This window comes from Oncorhynchus kisutch, linkage group LG26, assembly GCF_002021735.2.
Source record: "Oncorhynchus kisutch isolate 150728-3 linkage group LG26, Okis_V2, whole genome shotgun sequence".
NCBI lineage: Eukaryota > Metazoa > Chordata > Actinopteri > Salmoniformes > Salmonidae > Oncorhynchus > Oncorhynchus kisutch.
Window position 1 is genome coordinate 13,526,033 of NC_034199.2, and position 23,933 is coordinate 13,549,965.

Consider the following 23,933-nt stretch of genomic DNA (forward strand, 5'->3'; position numbering starts at 1 on the left):
TGTTGGAAAAGCATTCCAGTTGAAGCTGGTTGAGAGAATGCCAAGAGTGTGCAAAGCTGTCATCAAGCTATTTGAAGAATCTCAAATATAAAATATATTTTGATTTGTTTAACACTTTTGGTTACTACATGATTCCATATGTGTTATTTCATAGTGTTGATGTCTTCACTATTAATCTACAATGTAGAAAATAGTAAAAAATAAAGAGAAACCCTTGAATGAGTAAGTGTTTTAAAACTTTTGACCGGTAGTGTATGTAGTGAATAATTCATGAATATTGAAATGAAATATTCCTGAGGTGCCAAGAAAATAAATACTACTGTGTTAATCACAATGTAGTTTAAGGTAAGAAAAACAGACTATTGAGATTGTAAAAAAAAAAAAAAAACATTTATTCATTTTACGTCTCAGCAGCATAAATTTCGTCTCCCACTTTGCTAGCTAGAAAACCATTTGAGCATATTTAGAATGATCATTGATACAGTCTTTATTTGTCATTTTCATCACAATATAAAACAATCAATCTAAGAGCACAGGATGTATAACCCATGTTTAGAAAATGACAGTCAGATTCCTAATTTCTTCAAATTCTGTATCTCCAGATGCTCTTGGACTTTACCAGCTCCAGAGTCACTAGAGATGTCCAAAATGTTACATCTTCACACATTAAAATCATTGGCATATTCAAGTATTGTTCCAAATTCATTTTAAAAAGAGGCCATCATTATTCATTAAAAAGTCTTACCTAAATATGATAGTTTTGATTTTTATATGCCAAAAAAAGTCAGGGAATTGTTTTTACAAGTTTGAACGTAAGTACCATGTAAATATGCTTAGCATACTAATTCTTCGGGATATTCAGAATTTTGATAGTTTTCTTTTTACAGCATCTATAGATTTAGAATAGCTAAGGTAATTGGATCAGTTTGTGTTTGTTTTGCTCCCTGAAATGAGGTATATAAACATGCAAGATAAAATGCATACATCTTCAGTTTGGTTCAGTGGCAAAAATAGTTAGTTATCCTTTCAAAACATTGTCCTAATGCGATATATCTACTGTACATTCACAATGCACTTCACCTGTTATGTTACCTGTTACTTTGTTTATGAAGCACTATCAATAAGTTCATCTACTTCCAACAGCCAGAGAATATTATCGACAAAAATCTTACTCTTCAAATTTACAAATGTACAACATATTTATAACATTTCTATCAGCAGCTTCAGTGCAAAGATATACATATATTACATCACAATAAAAAAAAAATCAGGAAACAAGAATTGGCATCAGAAATATCCGAAGGCATAGTCACGACAGACCTCTTTTCTGTATGCTAAAGAAACGTTTGTCTAATTTCTTTTCTCAAAACAATCTTCGTTTTTTTTATTTTTTTATTTTTTACACAGGCTGCATATAAAAATAGATTCTGTGCAAAGGAGAGTGTGTCTTTGATTCCCATCTGTGGGAAACGGGATTACACATCGCTGTCCTCTTTAACAAGGTTCGCTGTGTCTCGGAAAGTGTCCTCAGTTGGTGAGTAGGTGCTGGGACGATCCCTCTTGAATGGTTTGGCGGTTGGGGCAAAGGGAGAGGGGTCAGTGGAGGAACTGTCCTCATTGCTTCCTACTGCTTTTTCATTCTGCATCTGAAAAACAACAAAGGGATGACTAGCAGAAAACAGGCCAACACAACCCCAAGGCCTCTTAACCTACAAGTTTGCCATTTTCTACTGTAGAACAGGAATAGGAGCTGCTTGGGTGGCAGTATTGGCCTTACCTCTGAGTAGGTAGGGTTTTCAAAAGTTGTGCTTGGCTTAAATTTTCTTTTGAAGAAGCTCCACCTGGACTCCTGTCAATGTAGGACACAATTGCAGTAAATTACAAAATAATCCCTTACATTTAACTAATGATACAAGTACAGGGCGGGAGAGTCACCTGAACAGGCTTGGCTCTGGCTGTGGAACTGTCCACGGTGCACACAATCTGATCTGTATGGTACGCTGGGTTCGCAAGGTTCTTCTCTATCTGCTCACCGCTAACAGTAACAGTCACCTGTTAGGAGTAAAACAGCACAGAGCAATTGGTACTGCTTTAACAACGATGTCAATCCCAACCTGCCCTAGGAATGTTCATGCAACAGTGTTGCCTTTGCGCACCTGTGTGGCGTGGATGACAGCAGGCTCACTAGACGATCCAGCCGCTGCAGTGCTATACAGAGGGTTCTCAAATGTGATTGGCTGCCTCCCCGCTTCCACGGCAAAGTTGTCATCCTGAAAGAGAGACAGTGTTATTCATCATGTCCCTCAAAGATGACACATTGCTATCTATCACCTACATGTATTTCAGGTTTATAGTATGAACGCAATGCCCTGCAATTTGTGCTTTACTTTATTAACTACTGAACCCTGGCTGGGAATGTGTTGACTGTCTATTAGTGTTGTTAATAACGGACAGTAATAAAAAGCTGGAGCTGGAGCACCCCCAGAGAACATTATTTAGTGTGGAGGTGCTGACTAATGGAGAATAACCTGGAAGCTAGAAAAATAAAGTGAGTCGCTGTCACACCCTGACCATAGTTTGCTTTGTATGTTTCTATGTTTTGTTTGGTCAGGGTGTGATCTGAGTGGGCATTCTATGTTGGATGTCTAGTTTGTCTGTTTCTGTGTTTGGGCCTGATATGGTTCTCAATCAGAGGCAGGTGTTAGTCATTGTCTCTGATTGGGAACCATATTTAGGTAGCCTGTTTTGTGTTGGGTTTTGTGGGTGATTGTCTATGTTGATTGCTTGTGTCAGCACAGTTCTCATTAGCGTCACGGTCGTTATTTCGTTTATTGTTTTTGTATAGTGTGTTTCAGTGTTTTCTTTATTAAATATCAAGATGAACACAAACCACGCCGCATTTTGGTCCTCCGATCCTTCTCGCCTCTCCTCTTCAGATGAAGAGGAGGAAGACCATGATAGTTGCACGCTCTATGTATACAGTATATCTCCCTACTCTTCTACGTACGCACACACTGTACATAGATTTTTATTGTGTTATTGACTGTACGTTTGTTTATGTGTAACTCTGTGTTGTTGCTTTTGTCGCACTGCTTTGCTTTATCTTGGCCAGGTCGCAGTTGTAAATGAGAACTTGTTCTCAACTGGTCTACCTGGTTAATAAAGGTGAAATAAAATAAAAATTTAAATAAACTCCCAGTAATTTCTTGGGTAAAACACCAACGTTTCGGCTTCACTGTGCCTTCCTTAGGGTAGTATACACATACATACTGTATATACACACACACACACACACACACACACACACACACACACACACACACACACACACACACACACACACACACACACACACACACACACACACACACACACACACACACACGTATATATATATAGTGTTTGACTCTCAATTTATTTTCATAGCTTAAAATAATGTACAAGGGAAAGATTTACAGAGGTCCAAAAGGCCAAAGTCAATCGGGGTCTCCCAGGCCTAACACGGGATTAAAATGCTGACAGTACAGTCTGAAGGTACAGTGACACCACTAAGTGCTAATCCAACACAATCCCGTGCTTACCAACTGCATGGCCCTGTCAATGAATGAAACCCCGATGGGTGGAGGTCCCAGATCCATGGTGACATTGTCACCCGAACGAAACGTCACCCCGTTCCCAGTGTCACCCGATTTCACCAGACTGCTTAGGCTGGAAAAGAGACACAGTAGAAAAATAGTTGACAATTTCCAGGGTAACAATTCCCATATGAAGCTCTGGTTTTAAAATGACACAACAGAGGCACGCACAGATGGGTGAGATCAGGTCAAAGCTGAGATCCTACCTGGGTAGTTTGGGCATGGATGGGATTAAGGAGCCAGTTCGTTTGTAGTTCAGGAAAACCCCAACAGCCAACGCTCCAGTGATGAGGATGATAATCACTGCTAAAAGTACGGCAACTGCTAAAGACAGGGATATCAGCAGCAATGTTTATTCCAGAACATTTCTACTCATCATTTGTAAGTGTCCAGATAAACATGTACATATCAGTAGTCCGAAACTAAAACAATTTCTCACTTATTGCTGGTAAATTACATGCAGAACATTTCATTTCATTCTGCATCTGAAAAACAACAAAAGGATGACTAGCAGAAAGCATGCCAACACAACCCCAGGGCCTCTTAACCTACACGTAGCAATAAGAAGCAAACCTCAAAAAGTTAGAAGGAATAGAAACATATGTTCTGCATGTTTTCCATTTTCTACTGTAGAACAGTAGACTTATTACTTAGCTGACATTCTCCCAATTGAAGTTAAAAGGTTATAGAGTCACTTTACAGGAGAGAAAAACACCTTTAGTGTTAACCAATCTCAAGGTCACAATCTAATTTGACCTTGATCTAACTAGGCAAGTGAGTTAAGAACAAATTCTTATTTTCAATGACAGCCTAGGAACAGTGGGTGACTTGTTCAGGGGCAGAACGACAGATTTTTACTTTGTCAGCTCGGGGATTTGATCTTGCAACCTTTCGGTTATTAGTCCAACTGCTCTAACCACTAGGCTACCTGCCGCCCCAGTTGTGAGGCAACGTTTTCCAGAACAATTATGTAATTTGTCTCTGACCAATGTTGTATAAGTATTCTACTGTGAACCACTGATCAGTGGAAACTTTTTTTATGAAGACTGGCATATTGGACTGACTTTTTTGGGGAGAAATCATATAGATATTCTACTTCTTATCTCATATTATAATATACCTGTTCCTGCAGGGGCACCCCTGGACTTTCCCATCTCACAGTAACTCCCTGCATAGCCATATGGACACCTGGAATATAAAATACAAAAAAAACAATGTTTCTTCCTGCTGGAACGAAACACTCCTATGGCTTGTGGCTGTGGTGTTACATGTTATAATAATATGACAACGAATCTACTTCCTGACACCAGCTGCTGAACTCACTTGCACTTGGGCAGGCCCCCTTCGTCAGTGTAGCAGGTCCCTCCGTTCATGCATCTGCATGCAAGGGGCATTAAGACTGGAGCCTCAATGGCTGCAGGAGTGAAAGCCACGCACAAAGTCACCACAACGTCACCACAATGTCACCACAACAATATCAAAGCAGCCATGCCTGCATGGAGTATGATTCCAACAATAAATGATGGTGCAGCCAATATGGCAGGGAGGTGATGTGATTTAATGACCATACCTGCGTCACATTCGTTGGGGTTGAAGCCGACCAGGGAGGAGCCTTGAGGGCAGGTGCAGGTGTAGCCTCCAGGCCGCAGCAGACACAGGTGACTGCACATGTTCTTACAGGGGTTGGGTACTGATAGGGGGAAGAGATCAGTGACTACCTTACACTCACCAGACAGGAGAAAACTACAGTGTGTATGTTTAGACTTGAAAAACTCTAACCTGAACGGTTGTGTCTGTGCTCCTGGTAGATGCGGACTTGAGTCAGCCAGGGGTTGATGGTCAGCACCTTCACTTTGTCCCCCTTCCCAAACTTATCCGTCTTCCAGACTTCACCCCGCTCCTTGGTTGTCCAGTACACATGGCCCTCAAAGACATCCAGGCTGTAGGGATTACCAATATCTGAAGCAGAAAATGACCATACTCAATTAGCCATAGTTTCATAAGATTTAGTCTATTGAAGTCCCATTGAGGTCAGAATACCTCTTTTACAAGAGAGACTTTGTCCTGGACATGTGGTCTGATTTAATCAGTAACATTTAAGGGAGTTAATAATGTAGATTTTACAAAGACTATAACATCATGATGTTAGCAACATCTAAGAAAGGTCTCAGTGGGTTCGGACCTCCAGACATGATGATCTTCCTCTCGGTGCCGTCCGGCTTCATGGACTCTATGATGTTCTCTTTGGAGTCACACCAGTAGATCCTGTCTCCATTCAGGTAGTCCAGAGCCAGTCCAGTGGGCCAGCCCAGGTCCTCATCCAACAGAACCTGCCTATGCTGTCCGTCCATCCAAGCAGACTCAATCCTGGGTCTCCTGCCCCAGTCTGTCCAGTACATGAGTCTAGGGAATGCACAGACACATAAAACAGTCTTTGTTAACTAATGTTTTTGACTACTTTGAAATCTATATACTGTCGATCACTCGACATTGCTGTTATAGATGAGAGGATCCAGTGTATTAGCTTATGGTGAACACTGACACACACACACACACACACACACACACACACACACACACACACACACACACACACACACACACACACACACACACACACACACACACACACACACACACACACACACACACACACACACACACACACATACACACACACTCCTTCTTCTTTGGAACAAACAGAAAGCCTGTAGTTGATCATTTCCGTACCCGAGTGCTGGGTTGACAACAATAGCAGCTGGCTGGTCCAGGTCAGTATGGATCAACCACTTCCTGTAGCGACCATCTAACTTTGCCACTTCAATTCGATTGGTCCCTGCGTCTGTCCAGTAAATGTGGCTGAGAAACAGAAGGAAGATGTTAGATTGTATTCAACCCAAAAGGTATTTTCAAAAAACTAAAATAGTAAGCAATGAGTGAGGTCTTGTACCCTCCGATCCAGTCCACAGCGATGCCATCAGGGTTGGCAATGTATCTCAGGTTCAGATCCAACTCCTTCACTGGGTTATTGCCGTTGTCATTGAAAGTGGTCATGTAGGCCCGCTTGATAGAGCCAAACTGAGAGCCTCGGCCCAGAACTGTCCAGTACACAATACCTAAAAGCACAACAGGGTCATATTCATAAGTACACATCGTAGCAAAATGTTTGCAATGGAAAATGCAAACAGGTGTTTCTCATTTAACAAGTTCAGGTAGTCCCTCCCTGTTTTGACCCATTTGCTTCTGTTTGGTTCCTAAAGAAGTGGAGTAAAAATGTAAACCTCCTCTTTCACTGTATCACTCCCATAGTGCTCTTCACATAAGCCCAAGAGAACTGCCTAGTTAACTAGTTGAGCTGAAGGTCTTACTGAGTCCGATGCCCTCTGGATCCCACTGGTAGTCCAGAGCCTGGATGTGCTCCATGTTGTCCACGTAGTCTGAATACTGCTCTGAGGACAGGTTGAAGCAACGAATCCGCACATTGTCGGGCAGAAGCAGCACTGGTGGGTATCCTGAAATGGAGAATGGAGAATATGGTAACTTCCTGAACAATCAGGACTAACAGATCGGAGACAGAGGTTGCGTCCCAAATGGCACCATCTTCCCTGCTGTAGCAAACTGGCTCAAATGAAGATCCTACATCTGTATGGGCCCTGGTCAAAAGTAGTGCACTACAAAGGGAATAGGGTGCATTTAGGATTCAGACAAAATGACTTGTCCAGCTAAGCTCTTACCCTCAGCAGCACACTCCATGCCATGCTGCTCGCTGACTGAGCGGAAGCCCTGGGCACAGAAGCACTCGTAACTGCCCTTGGAGTTCTGACACTCCTGTGGACATGTCCCGTAGACCTCACACTCGTTCACGTCTGATCACAAACACAAAAAACAGGAAAAACACAGAGAAAAGACCAAAAGATTACTAATAGCGTAAGAAGAAGAAAGAACAGATCATCAAAGATTGTGATGTTGTTACAGAGTGGTGTTTTCTTCTACTGTCGTGGCCAAAAGTTTTGAGAATGACACAAATATTAATTTTCACAAAGTCTGCTGCCTCAGGTGGTATGATGGCAATTTGCATATACTCCGGAATGTTATGAAGAGTGATCAGATGAATTGCAATTAATTGCAAAGTCCCTCTTTGCCATGCAAATGAACTGAATCCCCCAAAAACATTTCCACTGCATTTCAGCCCTGCCACAAAAGGACCAGCTGACATCATGTCAGTGATTCTCTCATGAACACAGGTGTGAGTGTTGACGAGGACAAGGCTGGAGATCACTCTGTCATGCTGATTGAGTTGGAATAACAGCCTGGAAGCTTCAAAAGGAGGATGGTGCTTGGAATCATTGTTCTTCCTCTGTCAAACATGGTTACCTGCAAGGAAACACATGCCGTCATCATTGCTTGGCACAAAAAGGGCTTCACAGGCAAGGATATTGCTGCCAGTAAGATTGCACCTAAATCAACCATTTATCGGATCATCAAGAACTTCAAGGAGAGCGGTTCAATTGTTGTGAAGAAGGCTTCAGGGCACCCAAGAAAGTCCAGCAAGTGCCAGGACCGTCTCCTAAAGTTGATTCAGCTGCGGGATCGCGGTACCACCAGTATAGAGCTTGCTCAGGAATGGCAGCAGGCAGGTGTGTGTGCATCTGCACGCACAGTGAGGCGAAGACTTTTGGAGGATGGCCTGGTGTCAAGAAGGGCAGCAAAGAAGCCACTTCTCTCTAGGAAAAACATCAGGGACAGACGGATATTCTGCAAAAGGTACAGGGATTGGACTGCTGAGGACAGGTAAAGTAATTTTCTCTGATAAATCCCCTTTACGATTGTTTGGGGCATCCGGAAAAAAGCTTGTCCCGAGAAGACAAGGTGAGCGCTACCATCAGTCCTGTGTCATGCCAACAGTAAAGCATCCTGAGACCATTCATGTGTGGGGTTGCTTCTCAGCCAAGGGAGTGGGCTCACTCACAATTTTAACTAAGAACACAGCCATGAATAAAGAATGGTACCAACACATCCTCAGAGAGCAACTTCTTCCAACCATCGAGGAACAGTTTGGTGACGAACAATGCCTTTTCAAGCAAGATGGAGCACCTTGACATAAGGCAAAAGTGATAACTAAGTGGCTCGGGCAACAAAACATCATTTTTTGGGGTCCATGGCCAGGAACCTCCTCAGACTTTAATCCCATTGAGAACTTGTGGTCAATCCTCAAGAGGCGGGTGGACAAACAAAACCCCACAAATTCTAACAAACTCCAAGCATTGATTATGGAATAATGGGCTGCCATCAGTCAGGATGTGGCCCAGTAGTTAATTGACAGCATGCCAGTGCGGATTGCAGAGGTCTTGAAAAAGAAGGGTCAACACTGCAAATATTGACTCTTTGCATCGACTTCATGTAATTGTCAATAAAAGCCTTTGAGACTTAAGAAATGCTTGTAATTATACTTAAGTATTCCATAGTAACATCTGACAAAAATATTTAAAGACACTGAAGCAGCAAACTTTGTGGAAATTAATATTTGTGTCATTCTCAAAACTTTTGGCCACGACTGTACACTCAGGTGGTGCTGCTGCTTCCTGTACCTTCACAGGTGTTCCTGTCTGTTTGTCTGGGTTTGTATCCAGGCTTGCAGGAGCAGAGGAAGCCTCCGTCTGTCAGATCTGTGCAGTTATGCTCACAGATGTTGTCACTGCAGGAGCGCCCACTGCCAACATCTGGGCAGAGCACGTACACGTGTCACATTATGAGGGTTGACGTTTACTTTTACTTAAGTATTATACAAACAGCCATATGGCTTAGCATAAGATAAAGGTTTGTGATGATTGAGATGTAGAGTGAAGACTGTGGTAAATGAGTTGGGTGGGTTACTCACTGCAGCCCAGCTCGTCAGAATGGTCTCCACAGTCATCATAGTCGTCACAGGTATACTGCAGTGGGATGCACTGGCCATTACTGCATTTGTACTCATCCACTGAACATGGCCCATGTGTGGGGGTCTGGCCTGTGACAAACACAACATGTCAAGATGTCATATCCTCATGTTAAGATGTCAATCATTTTAGAGAGTAAAAGACATTGACACAAATTGGACAATACATTTTGGTATTATTACATAATGATGTTTTATTTAACCTTTATTTAACTAGGCAAGTCAGTTAAGAACATATTCTTATTTTACTATGACGGCCTACCCCGGCCAAACTCTACCCTAACCCGGACGACGCCGGTCCAATTATGCGCCGCCCAATGGAACTCCCGATCACGGCCGGTTGTGATACAGCCCGGGATCGAACCAGGGTCTATTGTGATGCCTCTAGCACTGAGATGCAGTGCGGTAAATCACTGCGCCACTCGGGAGCCCTAAATTATGAGCTACATTTACTCCAAACTCCCACGGAGACGGGACAATATAGGCCGGTTTCCTGGACACAGAATTTTGGACTAAAAAGCTTTTTCAATGGAGATTCTTCATTGAGTATGATTTTTAGTCCAGGACTAGGCTTAATAATCAGTGTCTGGGAAACCTGCCCTACATAACACTACTGTAACTTGTGATTGGCGTGTACTTACAGTGCTCCTCTTTCTCGTCAGTGCCGTCCCCACAGTCGTCCACAGAGTTGCAGAGCTCATGGCTGTAGATGCACCGGTTGTTGTCACAGCGGAAACGGAAGGGCGCGTCACACGGGATGTCCACTAGGGAGACATGACCAGAACATGAACTCAATGTCATTTCTCACTGTCAAAGAATAAAGACCATCACATTCAACAATGTAACAATTTAAGGGACAGTGTGACTCTTTAAGGAACAGTGTAACTATTTAACCCTATTCTCAACCGGCTGGTAGAGCATGTTTTGACAATGGATTTGAAAATAAAACAAATCTTTACTTGAACTTGATTGGTCAACTCCCCCAGCCCTCCTGCATTCATCTTAAGATAGCTAGGTGGGACAACCACATACCAAAGTCATAGTAAGTACATTTGTTCTCTATAAAGTAGCTATCAGCAAAGTCAGAGCTAATAAGGGGGGAAAGTCAAGTGAGAGTGTTAGTTAAGACAGGCAGCACTTAAAGTACATCTAGCTAGCAAAAAGACAGTACTAGACAACAACAGATTAAGACAACAATTATACTTATCACTCCTGGAGATATCAGGAGTCCTCTAGCTATAGAATTAAGCAGGAATATTAAAATAAATAGTTAAAATGTAAAAAGGCCTGATTAGCAGGAATTTAGTAAACAATTATTTTGCTCAACCAGGCGGTTGATATGTCAGTTAAAAGTATGGTGGACTCAGAATAGGGTATATAAAAAAAAATATATATATATATATATATATATATATATACTTATTATGGTGAAAAATATAATTAAATTGTTGACAACACACTATATATTAGGCTATATAAATTGGTTAAACTACATTTCATGACCCATGGGGTCAATTAATCAATACTCAGACGTAAGGTCGCCTATAAATTAATACCTATAATAGTAATAAAAACTGCACTTTGTCATATATTAACTCAAAATGTAGTCCGAACAAGTGGGAAACATGGTGGAAGAATTTTAAGAAAAACATTTTGACGGAAATTGCAATACACACCACCTGAAAAAGCATTCATTACAATGTAATTGGATACTCATGTTTGGACATACACAATTAACAATTTACCAACCTATAAAAGCCATTGAACCAGATCTAAAGTGCATTTGGTAATATTGTTGAGATTAGTAAAAATGTAAATTACAGATCATTTTTTGAACATTTTTTAACATTTTTTGAACTATCGGAATTTCTAATTTGAGTTGTTAGTAATAGGAATTTAAGGGTAAATAATTGTTTCAACATGTTTTTCAAGAAGAGACAGTAATAGGGTTAAGGAACAGTGCGACCATTTACGGAACACTTGCAACCATTTAAGGAACAGCGTAACAATTAAAGTAACAGGGTAACCATTTAAAGGAACAGTGTAACCATTTAAATGACTGTGTAACCATTTAAAGGAACAGTGTAACCATTTAAAGGACAGTGTAATCATTGAAGGTGCATTGGCCTTACAGCAGAGATGGAGCTCCTCATCTGAATTGTCTCCACAGTCGTTGTCTCCGTCACATTTCCAGTAGGGCTGCACACACACATGGTTCCTACACTCAAATAGGAACGGTGGGCAAAAAGTGCCATTGGGATAACGGGTTGCTGCAAACGAAAGATAAATGGCCCATTACAAATCAAATTCACAGTTGTAACTTTAATTTAGATAACTGTAGAGGGTGCTGTAGTAACATAATGATTGTTCTGGACCCAATGTGTTTTGTTCATCTGAAGAGATAGGAGCCCAGTGAGTAAAACTGGTTGAAAAGACGTCATTTCAACCAATTTTGCCGTTGAAATTATGTCTTTTTTATCCAGTTTTGCTCACTGGGAGCGTTGTATTTGACATCAGCCCATAGACACATCTATGATAATATCTAACACTTACGACATGATATCTCATCAGTGTAGTCCATGCAGTCGGCGTTGCCGTCACATTTGAAGCGGTCGGCGATGCAGTGGCCACTGCCACACTGGAAGTAGCCCATGTGACAGATCCGCAGCTCTGCAGCACAGCCATGCCAGCACAACTCATAATTAATAGGTATTAATGAACCCATTTGAATTCAAATTCACTTTTGGAATACAAATTCTATTTCAGTTGGCAATAATATCACTCATTTACAGTCATGCCAAGTACTGATGTACCTCAGATTCTGACCTTGTGTTCATGACTACTATAAATAAACATCTAGAATGGACTTGAATTCACAATCTGACCAGTATAATTGGCAACGGAAGAAGGAATGTCATGTCTTTTCATTATGCAAAGTCAATTCATCCGGGTGGTCCTTTCAGTGTATCCCGTTCCTCAAAAAGGTGAAGTTTTAGTGCCTCTTTGCTTAGCTCTGTATTCCCTCACACATGAATAAGCCAAGCCAGCGGCAAAACAAAGAGCCTCCACTCACCACAGTCCCTTTCATCCGAGTTGTCCTCACAGTCGTTGTCATGGTCACAGACCCAGCGGTCGGGAATGCAGTGCAGATTATCGCAGCGAAACTCGCTCTCGGAGCACACACGCGGGCCTGGGGGGGGGGAACACAGAGAGGGGAACTAAAGAATTATCACCGCACACGAGAATACTAAATTAGTCGTCATTGCCACAGTCCAAACAAACACGATGTAGACACAGCTGACAGAGGGTGTCCCAGTATTACTACATTATCCTGTGATTGTTTGCTATTTTCCATACAAACCAGACACTGCATTGATACATACTGTAGTTATATTCCCTCAATTGGGTTATGGCAAAAGCTGTGACTTGTTTTTTGTACATTATCAAATGATCTCAAAGACCCCGACCAATCATGTCAGTCATTTTTCTGTGGTGAGTTCATGATGGAATTCACTGGAGGTGTTCTCTCACTACGCATAACCCCTACAGCTACAAGGCGAGTAGCAGCAAAAAAAGCACCAGAGCAAACTTCATCATACAACACAGTGATTTTCCGCGAGACATTAGTTGTTCATTGAAGCATAGATATTATCCTCATTAGCCGGCATGTTCTCAGACTTGTTTAAAATTCTCCAGAGCCGAGGTGGCCGACTCCCTCACTCCCCTCCGTCTGACATGCTGAGGACAAGCTGTTTCGCTAGCAGCTGATAAGCCCTCCCCACATAACACTGCTTCGAAGACAGGAGTGTTGTCTTTTGCAAGAGCACTTTGTTATCTCAACAGGTCCATTCTTTGCCATCAACACCCCTATTTCATCTGGGTGACTCACTGTGTCTGAGCTACAATGGAATACCCCATTAGAATTGCTCAGAGACTCACCAAAACCAGGACTATATAAGTATCCAGTTGTCTGAGTTAGCCCATAACTGCTAAGCAGACACATAGGGCCGGTTGCACCAGTTGGACTTTAAAAGGTTGGGCTTAAAAGGACGAGATAGAGTTACGACCTAGTTATGCTCAACTTGTGCAACCAGCCCATGAAGGCTCAGGGTAGAGGTCCCAATGCGAGCCAGCCAGGCAATCTAAGGTTCAGGTGTTAAGTATACTGAAGAAAAAATATAAACGCAACATACACATTTCAAAGATTCGACTGAGTTACAGTTCATATGAGGAAATCAGTTAATTGAAATAAATTCATTAGGCCCTAACCTATGGATTTCCCATGACTGGGAATACAGATATACATCTGTTGGTCAAAGTTACTGTACCTTAAAAGAAATGGGACTTTACAATGGGCCTCAGGATCTTGTCACGGTATTTCTGTGCATTCAAATTGCCATCGATAAAATGCAATTGTGTTCGTTGTCCATAGCTTATGCCTGCCCATACCATAACCCCATTGCCACCATGGGGCACTCTGTTCACAATGTTGACATCAGCAAACCGCTCGCCCATATGACGCCATACACGTGGTGTGCTGTTGTTGCGGTTGGTAGGAAAGTACTGCCAAATTCTCTAAAATGACATTGGAGGTGGCTTATGGTAGAGAAATTAACATTCAATTCTCTGGTGGACATTCCTGCAGTCTGCATGCCAATTGCATGCTCCCTCAAAACTTGAGACATTTGTGGCATTGTCTTGGTGACAAAACTGCACATTTTAGAGTGGCCTTTTACTGTCCCCTGCACAAGGTGTACCTGTATAATGATCATTGTCACACCCTGACCTTAGAGATCCTTATCATTCTCTATGTTTGGTCAGGGTGTGACTCGGGTGGGAACGTCTATGTTTTCTATTTCTTCGTTTTTGGCCATGTGTGGTTCCCAATCAGAGGCTATCGTTGTCTCTGATTGGGGTCATATACAGTGCCTTGCGAAAGTATTCGGCCCCCTTGAACTTGAGCTCGAGCTGTTTTGCAAGGAGGAATGGGAAGAAATTTCAGTCTCTCGATGTGCAAAACTGATAGAGACATACCTCAAGCGACTTACAGCTGTAATCGCAGCAAAAGGTGGCTCTACAAAGTATTAACTTAAGGGGGCTGAATAATTTTGCACGCCCAATTTTTCAGTTTTTGATTTGTTAAAAAAGTTTGAAATATCCAATAAATGTCGTTCCACTTCATGATTGTGTCCCACTTGTTGTTGATTCTTCACAAAAAAATACAGTTTTATATCTTTATGTTTGAAGCCTGAAATGTGGCAAAAGGTCGCAAAGTTCAAGGGGGCCGAATACTTTCGCAAGGCACTGTATAAGTTGTAATTTTCCTGTAGGGTTTTGTGGGATCTGGTTTTCTGTTTAGTGTCTGTACCTAACAGAACTGTGCACTGTCGTTTTCACTTTGATGAAAACGTTGTTTTTCTTTGAGTGTTTTTTGAAAATAAAATATCATGAACACTTTCCACGCTGCACTTTGGTCCACTCCTTTCGACGAGAACCAGCTACTTGATATGCCACACATGCAGGTGGATAGATTATCTTGGCAAAGGATAAATGTTCACTAACAGGGATGTAAACAAATTTGTGTACAACAATTTAGAGCAATAAGCTTTTTGTAAGTATGGAACATTTCTGGGATCTTTGTTTTCAGCTCATGAAACATGGGACCAACACTTTACATGTTGCGTTTATATTTTTTGTTCAGTGTAGATACAGTACTAGATAGTTAATGGTGGTTAGATGTACTGTAGAACTCACTGCAGGCACGCTCATCCGAGCTGTCCCCACAGTCGTTGTCCCCGTCACACCTCCAGCGCAGAGGGACACACTGGTGGTTGTCACAGCGGAAGTCCCCCAGAGGGTCACAGGTCACCTCCTCTGAAACACACACATGGATATGAGATAAGAAACAAAAGACGACACATTTACACTTCAGCTAATCCTTCTTATTGTTCTTACCATTCTTATCCTTCTTAACAGTCTTATTGTTCTTACCATTTTTATCCTTATTATCCTTCTTCTCCTTATTATCCCTCTCATCATTCTTATCCTTCTTATTGTTCTTACCATTCTTCTCCTTATTATCCCTCTCATCATTCTTATCCTTCTTATTGTTCTTATCATTTAGTTTTATCTTTAATGTTTTTCGGCCAAACATTGCACTGGCGCAAACACATATAGTTGATTTTTTTACTTGCTGAAAAATCAATGGTTCATTACAGCGATGTTACTTCTCCTCTTTCGACCAAATTACAAGACTGTTACGATGTTACAGCTACAACCAACCATTGGTACTACAAGACACTGTCAGACTAATGAGAAATTCTTCAACACTGTGCCTCCTACTATTTAATATAGCGTCGATGATAACTACTAGACCACAGTGCTGAACTGAGAGGTGCCCTCTGGTTTTTTAATTAAAGCAGAGCTCATCATGCAGAGGGGAGGGCAGCATGTCTGAAGTGGGTGAGCTCTGAGCTATGCCAGGTCTATAGGAGAGGACAGGAGAGGAGGAGAGCAGAGCTGCGCTGTCTCTACCACACAGCGCCGGAGGTTTGAAAGATAGTGGATCCAGGCCCTCCTTGCTCTTCACCTGGCCCGGCCGCTGGCTGCATTCTCTAACAGAGATTAGCACGGATCTCCCCTCTAGCGCGGGGATGGCACTAATGGAGTGAGGGCCTCTGATAAGAGACGGGAGGGCCAGGGCTGCTGCTGTGTAGATCGGGGCGCAGCACAAAGAGCACAGTGTGAACCTTGCCCTATTACACATGCGCACGCAGACACACGCACACTCTCTCACACACACACAGGCCATAAATCCAGAGCGTTCTCTCACGGGGAGGTGAATAGAGCAGGCGGTGAGTACCTCTCCATCACTACCTCCTGCTGTCACACTATGTAATGTTCCCGCTAACAACCCTTCATTCACTCTCAACACACATTGTTACCTCACACAAAGACTCTTTTATTCAGCACGGTGGGTTTGCACCATTGGTCGATTTATGTCAGGACGCTGGTGTTTCTGTGGACTCACCGCAGCCCTGCTCATCACTGTTGTCCCTGCAGTCGTTGTGACCGTTGCACACAGACCACAGTGGCACACAGCGGTAGTTGGTCCTGCAGTCAAACTGGGTGTGGTTGTCACAGCGATAAGACGGCCCCACTGTGAAAAGACCACGTCAAGGAAGTCAATAACAAAGACGAAGTCTTTCAATCATATCTGGTTGGAGCAAACGGCTATCAATTGTGATTTTCCACAGTTTAGGATGAACAGATCTCAATAGGCTCACTGTAGCAATCCCACTCAATCCCTATAGTTAACCGGGCGTGATTTCACCACGTGATTCTCTGTGTTGGGCGCGTCACTTACTGCACTCTTCCAGAGGCTCGTCGGAGTTGTCGCCACAGTCGTCGTCCACGTCACACATCCAGTTCTGGGGGATGCAGCGTCCGTTACGGCACTTGGACTGTCCGGGCCGGCAGGTCCTGCTGGAGCAGTGAGTGGGCTCCTCGTCAGAGCCGTCGCCACAGTCGTCCTCCCCGTCACACTGCCACGCCTCTGGGATGCACCTCTTACTGGTGCACTGCCACTGGTGGGTCTCGCACTGATGAGTGGCTGAACAGACAAACAGTCAATTCAGTTGAAACACTCTACATTAATCCATCCCTGGTATTTAACGACAAAAGATCACAACTCATGGGAAATCAACAATTGGAATAACAATGTTATCAAGCAATTACAAAGACTGTTTCATGTGTTCTCTGAAAACATAAATTACAGAGCTAAATGCCACCCACCACACAGCACAGGATCTTCATCAGAGCCATCATGGCAGTCCTGGTTGCTGTTGCACAGGAAGTGGGGGCTGGTGCAGTTTCCATCGTTGCACTGGAACTGGCCCAGTTGGCAGTGGCGACTGGGGCAGGTGGAGGGCTCATCAGAGCCGTCTCTGCAGTCCCTCTGGCCGTCACACTTCCACCAGATGGGGATGCAGCTGTGGAGGGGAGGAAGGGCAATACTGTTCAGGGCTCACCAATGCCACAATTGTATAAAACAAAGAGAATGTGTGTATCTCGGTAGAACTCTGAGGTGAGGTCACTCACCGCTCATTATCCGCACATCTGTACTGGGTGCTGGTGCACATGGGCAGGCAGCGAGCCACCCCCCCCAGCTGTAAAGTCAGGAAGTGGTCGGGGCATTCACAGGTGTGACCCCGCCCCCCGTCGCGGAGCAGACACAGGTGGGAGCAGCCTCCATTGTTCACTGCACAGGGGTTGGTCACTGGGGGGGAGAGAGGGGGTCAGGGAATCAGTCAGGCATTCAATGCAGCTGGGCAAACACAGGCCCGGCATTGTGTCAATGTAAACACTTGAATGGATCTAACAGGCAGGAAACGTCAGGATAATGAAGTGATAGCAATCTGAGTGTGAAGGAATGGATGTTGGTCCAGGAGAAGAGGAGACTCAGATTACTGTCTCCTAGACTGAGACTGACCTATGGGCTGCCTATAGGGATGGCACACGTGGATGTCGAAGGGTCTGTGTGTGGTGTTGACCAGAGACTGGCGGCCGGATCCGTCGTATTTGTTGCCTTTCTCCACTGTACGGGTGTTCCAGTCAGTCCAGTACACAGTCTCCTCAAACACAGTCAGGGCAAACGGATGGGGCAGTATCCCGTCATACACGGTGTGTCTGTGATGTCCCTCCAGGTCTGAGAACCTGAGGAGAAGAGGAGTAGGATTACAGGAGGCCTTTAGGCATTTCGGGAACAAAGCAAGACTGCATGGCAATATGAAGCAGGGTCTTACTCAATGTAGTTGAGATGGGCATCCGACCAGTAGAGCTTGTCATTGCTGTAGTCGATAGTGACCCCATTGGGCCACTCGATCTTAGTGGTGATGATTGCGGTCTTGTTGGTGCCGTCCATTCCAACACGGCCTATGAAAGCTTTGTCCCCCCAATCTGTCCAGTAGACATATCTGACAGGGATCAAATGGGTTGAGATTATTGGCTTATCGAATTAATCAAGAATAAATGAACTATTCCTCATTTTGACCGTGTAATGGTTAGTGATTAGATTTACTCACCCATATTTGGGATGGAGAACGAGCGCCCTGGGGTTTTCAAAGCAGTAGGTGTTATTGGCGTCCACACAGTGTTCAGCCAGTTTCTTCACAAAGCGTCCGTCCAGTTCGGACACTTTGAGACAGTCCAGGAAACTGTCCGCCCAATAGAGTTTCCTGGCCACCCAGTCGACCGCCAGGCCCTCTCCATGGAGCACCCCGTTCACCACCACTTCCCTGTTACTGCCGTTATAGAACATCCGCTCAATCACCCTGCGACTCACATCAATCCAATAGAGCCTCTTGTCCACGCGGTCAAAGTCCATGGCCACCACGCTGGTCAGGCCCTGCAGGATGAGGGAGTAGGCCTCTCCGTCCGTGGACAGGTTACGAAGATAATAGCGGTTACTGAAGATGAGGTAGGGCGCAATGTTGCTGTTCTGACGACAGCTGTGGCCATCCGGTTCCCGCAGGAACCCGGGGGCACATTTACACATGTAGGAGCCCACCGTGTTCTCACACACCTGACTACACACGCTGGGCGTCTCCGCACACTCGTTGACGTCGTCGCAGGTCTTGTTGTCGGACATGAGGCGGTAGCCGGGGCGACAGGTGCAGATGAAGCTGGTGGGTGTGTCAGTGCAGTTGTGGTCACAGTGGTGCATAGAGGGGTTGGTGCATTCATTTATTCCTGCATCCAGGACAAGAGAGAACACGCATTAGAGGAGATTGCCTATAAATCCAACACCACACTGCTGCTCTGCTGTGATACTAAATGGCTATATGGACATTGTAGTTTATGTTTTTATATTTTATATAACTTAATATGTTTTATTGCTTATATATCATGCACTCACCACAGCCCTTCTCGTCACTGTTGTCTGAGCAGTCGTCGGTACGGTCACACACGTTGACGATCGGGACACAGTGTCCGTTGTCACACCTGAACTGCCCGGGGGGGCACGTAGGCGGTGGCATGCGGCACAGGTGGTCAAGCTCATCGGACTCGTCCCCGCAGTCGTTGTCCCCGTCACATATGAAGTCGCGGGACACACAGCGTCCGTTTTGACAGGTGAACTGGTGCTGCTGACACGGCTGGTAGGTGCAGCCCTGCTCGTCGCTGCTGTCCCCACAGTCATTCCTCCGGTCACACCTGCCATCAAACACATCAGTCACTCAGTGTACTTCGCCGTACACCAGGGGGTGCTGCTGCCCAGTCCACACACTCACACTGTAGGCTCATCATCTACTGAACAGTGTGACTCATTCAAGACATCTGACAAATGTCACTGTTATGTCTCTGTCAAGTCCGAGTTGCCAAACCTGTAGGAGCTGCGTATGCAGAGGCCGTTGCTGCAGGTGAACTCGTTGACGCCACACGATCTGCGCGTGCAGTTCTGATGCTCGTCCAACGCGTCCGCACAGTCCGCATCGCCGTCACACACCCAATCACGAGGGATGCACTTCCGCTGTGGCGCTTGGTTGTTCACACAGGTAAACTCCAAAGCTGAGCATGTGCGGTTGTCTAACAAAACAGAGGGGGGGCAGGATAAATGACGCCAAATTAGAGACGTTTCAAGATTATGAAGACTCCCGAGACTGGACCTGAAATTTCTCGCGGTCCAAACATTCCTAAGTGTATTTCAGGACCTCTAGCCGTGACTTCGGTTTCCTATCCATCTAATGTGATTGAGCCCTATTGTTTGAAGTGAGACTCCTGCCGAGGCCCGTGGTGCGCTGAAGCCATGCGCTCCAGGCTCCTTATTGTCAGAGCCCACATTGGTGAGGGATGACATAATAGTTTAGTTCCACCCTGAGCCTGGGAGCTGCGACAGACACAAAGTAATGAGTGAGGCAGGGGAAATCAGGAATGTGAGCTCCTTGGACTCTGGCCGGAGACCTTCAACAAGAGCCAGTATCCACCCCCCACAAACCCAGCATGTATCCTGATCCCTCAGTGTCTGACTCCTGATAGAGCGAGAGAGAGAGAGAGAGAGAGAGAGAGAGAGAGGAGGTAGAGGAGAGGAATTCACACTCACCACAGTTGTGTCTCTGGTCCTCGTCACTCATGTCTCCACAATCATTGTCCCCGTCGCAGATCCAGGAGGAAGCGATGCACCTGCCGTCGTCACAGGGGAACTGGTCAGTGTTGCAGGTTCTCACCAGGGTGGCTGCAGGGAATCAAAGGTCAAAGCAAACCATGCGAAAACTGATTACAATTAGAATACTACTGTCCTCTAAATACAAATATGTCAGTCACTTAAAACTACCCTTTACATGTTCTGATTGACTTCAACTAGTAAAGACAACAGGTAATGCATATCGGAACCAAAATTAAGCAAGTGAAGCTATCAAAATAGTCACGGCATCTCCTCCACATTCCAATCTATGGTGTTCTATTGAAACACTAGATAAAGTGAGGCTGTGTAATTACCCTGGGACAAAAGGAAGAGGAAAGGAAGATAGGAAAGGTAGCGAGGAAAGGAAGAGAGGAAATGAAGGGAGGAAAGGGGAGGGGCTGTGTTTGTCAGAGGAGACTAGTGGGCGTCAGTATGGAGGAATGTGGCAGACAGTGGGAGGCCGGACTGACTGACTGACCACATCACTAACAAAGGCATACACTACTGACACATCACCAACAGCACGCACGCACGCACACACACACACACACACAGAAAATAAACCAATCATTCACGACTGTCAACTCAGGAGAACAAATGAATAATGACTCCATTCTGAGAACCTAGTTGAATCTCTCTTGCTTAGCGTAGTGAGTGAAGGAGAGCTGTGGTACGTACTACAGGAGGAGGGCTCATCGGAGCTGTCAGCACAGTCGGTACCCCCATCACAGTACCAATGGGCTGGGATACAGCGGCCACTGGAGCAGCGGAACTCGTTCTGGGCACAAGTGGAGGTGGCTGGAAGGGGAGAAACAGACATGTTAAGGTCATTTAGGGGTCACTCTCCTCTCAAAACCCAGTTATTGTGCTTCCAAAAGGGCACACTATTCCCTATATAGTGCACTATATAAGGGCATAGGGGGCCATTTCGGACGCGCCCTTACTGTACAGAACAGGCCTGGGGGACTCACCACAGTGTGTAGGGCTCTCATCACTCATGTCCCCACAGTCATTGTCCCCGTCACACAGGTAGGAGCGGGGGATACAGATGTTGGTGGATGTACACTTAGTGTGTTCTGGCTGACATGTTCGCTCCGCTGAGATACATGACAAGAAGAGGATTGGTGTTATTGTTGAGTATATATATTTTAGTATACAGTGCCAGTCAAAAGTTTGGACACAGCTACTCATTCAAGGGATTTTCTTCATTTTTACTATTTTCTACATTGTAGAATAATTGTGGAGATATCAATACTATGAAATAACACATATGGAATCATGTAGTAACCAAAAAAGTGTCAAACAAATGTTATATTTGGATTCTTCAAAGTAGCCACCCTTTGCCTTGATTATAGCTTTATACACTCTTGACGTTCTCTCAACCAGCTTCATGAGGTAGTCACCTGGAATGCATTTCAATGAACAGGTGTGCCTTGTTAAAAGTACATTTTTTAAATATATTTCCTTCTTAATGCGTTTAGGCCAATCAGTTGTGTTGTGACAAGGTAGGGTTGGTATAAAGAAGATAGCTCTATTTGGTCCATATTATGAGAAGATATCGTTCCAAGGTGGCATAGCAGTTCAGACGTCTTTTGTCTTCGTCTTGTCGTGTCCTGTATATATATATATTTACAACTTTTTCACATACATTTTATTTTTATTTTCCATCAACTCATCTTCAAAACACTCTCCTGCAACCCGCCTCACCAATGTATATTTATAAAAAAGTATTATTTACCTCAGATCTGTAATCCTCCAAGAAGCTAGCCAGAAACTCCAAGAAGCTAGCCTGAAACTAGCCAGAAGCTAATCCAGAAGCTAGTTCAGAAGCTAGTTAGCTCCTTTACTGGCAAATCGTTAATATTCAGCTAACCACGGTTTGTGGTCATCAGCTATCCTTTAGCTCGAAAATCTATCGCCAGTTCTGTACGGCGCAGCGCGGCTCGGAACGGAACATACCGGACCAATTTTTCTCTCCATGTCCCTGGACATTCATACCCGGATCTCACAGCTAGCTAGCTGCTATCCGTGTGACCATCGGCCTTCGTCGATTCCGGAGCAAACATCAATTATTCCGGAGCTAGCAAGCTCCGTCAATCACTCCTGAGTTCCATCAATCACACCTGGGCTGCAGTCACCTATCCGGACCCGTTTTACTGCCTTCGCGGAGCCCCACCGGGCCTTCACAACTGGACTGCCGACGTTATCTACCCGAAGGAGTTATTCGGCCGGCTCCTCCGTCGCGACGTTACCTGAACGCCCATCTGCGGCCTGCTAACCGTTAGCTGTCTTACCGGCTGCTATCTGAATAGACAATCGGACAATTTTTTATTATTATTTTTTTTAAATTATTTTTTAAATTATTATTATTATCTTTTCTTCTTGGGCCTCTATAACTATATCTATTGTTTTTATTTTTGTTGTTGTTGTGTGATTTGGATTAATCCCCTCTACCACACGGAACCCCACTAATCTACTGACGGAACGTAAGGGGTGGCTAACAGACCTCCATCCTATGCTAGCTTGCTACCGATGCCCTGGCTAGCTGTCTAAATCACCAACCAACCTCTCCACTCACCGGACCCTTTTGATCACTCGACTAAGCATGCCTATCCTTAATGTCAATATGTCTTGTCCATTTCTGTTCTGGTTAGTGTTTATTGGCTTATTTCACTGTAGAGCCTCTAGTCCTGCTCACTATACCTTATCCAACCTATTAGTTCCACCACCCACACATGCTATGACATCTCCTGGTTTCAACGATGTTTCTAGAGACAATATCTCTCTCTTCATCACTCAATACCTAGGTTTACCTCCACTGTATTCACATCCTACCATACATTTGTCTGTACATTATACCTTGATGCTATTTTATCGCCCCCAGAAACCTCCTTTTACTCTATGTTCCAGACGTTCTAGACGACCAATTCTCATAGCTTTTAGCCGTACCCTTATTCTACTCCTCCTATGTTCCTCTGGCGATGTAGAGGTGAATCCAGGCCCTGCAGTGCCTAGCTCCACTCCTATTCCCCAGGCGCTCTCTTTTGACGACTTCTGTAACCGTAATAGCCTTGGTTTCATGCATGTTAACATTAGAAGCCTCCTCCCTAAGTTTGTTCTATTCACTGCTTTAGCACACTCTGCCAACCCGGATGTTCTAGCTGTGTCTGAATCCTGGCTTAGG

The 23,933-nt window shown here is 44.3% G+C and overlaps 1 protein-coding gene across 5 annotated transcripts in view; it reads right to left on the reverse strand.

The window, feature by feature from the left end:
• Positions 1-462: 462 nt before the first annotated feature.
• lrp2a (low density lipoprotein receptor-related protein 2a) overlaps positions 463-23,933 on the reverse strand; it is a 73,438-nt gene continuing 49,967 nt past the window's right edge. For 4 of the 5 annotated variants that reach the window (XM_031806040.1, XM_031806038.1, XM_031806039.1 and 1 more), the window contains 34 exons: positions 21,721-21,846; positions 21,428-21,547; positions 20,669-20,800; positions 19,953-20,154; positions 19,487-19,782; positions 18,654-19,320; positions 18,375-18,545; positions 18,062-18,285; positions 17,671-17,848; positions 17,365-17,561; positions 16,937-17,182; positions 16,601-16,729; positions 15,325-15,444; positions 12,644-12,760; positions 12,124-12,240; positions 11,703-11,840; positions 10,212-10,334; positions 9,514-9,642; positions 9,224-9,355; positions 7,370-7,501; positions 7,004-7,147; positions 6,586-6,751; positions 6,366-6,494; positions 5,818-6,038; positions 5,415-5,594; positions 5,206-5,325; positions 4,959-5,049; positions 4,756-4,823; positions 3,842-3,959; positions 3,582-3,708; positions 2,157-2,270; positions 1,936-2,052; positions 1,778-1,849; positions 463-1,646 (listed from right to left, as the gene is read on the reverse strand). In XM_031806040.1, the coding sequence (XP_031661900.1) occupies positions 1,476-1,646; positions 1,778-1,849; positions 1,936-2,052; positions 2,157-2,270; positions 3,582-3,708; positions 3,842-3,959; positions 4,756-4,823; positions 4,959-5,049; positions 5,206-5,325; positions 5,415-5,594; positions 5,818-6,038; positions 6,366-6,494; positions 6,586-6,751; positions 7,004-7,147; positions 7,370-7,501; positions 9,224-9,355; positions 9,514-9,642; positions 10,212-10,334; positions 11,703-11,840; positions 12,124-12,240; positions 12,644-12,760; positions 15,325-15,444; positions 16,601-16,729; positions 16,937-17,182; positions 17,365-17,561; positions 17,671-17,848; positions 18,062-18,285; positions 18,375-18,545; positions 18,654-19,320; positions 19,487-19,782; positions 19,953-20,154; positions 20,669-20,800; positions 21,428-21,547; positions 21,721-21,846 (5,534 nt within the window). In that variant the 3' untranslated portion in view covers positions 463-1,475. The remainder of the gene's footprint in view (positions 1,647-1,777; positions 1,850-1,935; positions 2,053-2,156; positions 2,271-3,581; positions 3,709-3,841; positions 3,960-4,755; positions 4,824-4,958; positions 5,050-5,205; positions 5,326-5,414; positions 5,595-5,817; positions 6,039-6,365; positions 6,495-6,585; positions 6,752-7,003; positions 7,148-7,369; positions 7,502-9,223; positions 9,356-9,513; positions 9,643-10,211; positions 10,335-11,702; positions 11,841-12,123; positions 12,241-12,643; positions 12,761-15,324; positions 15,445-16,600; positions 16,730-16,936; positions 17,183-17,364; positions 17,562-17,670; positions 17,849-18,061; positions 18,286-18,374; positions 18,546-18,653; positions 19,321-19,486; positions 19,783-19,952; positions 20,155-20,668; positions 20,801-21,427; positions 21,548-21,720; positions 21,847-23,933) is intronic. The other variant, XM_031806037.1, reaches the window with a different exon arrangement.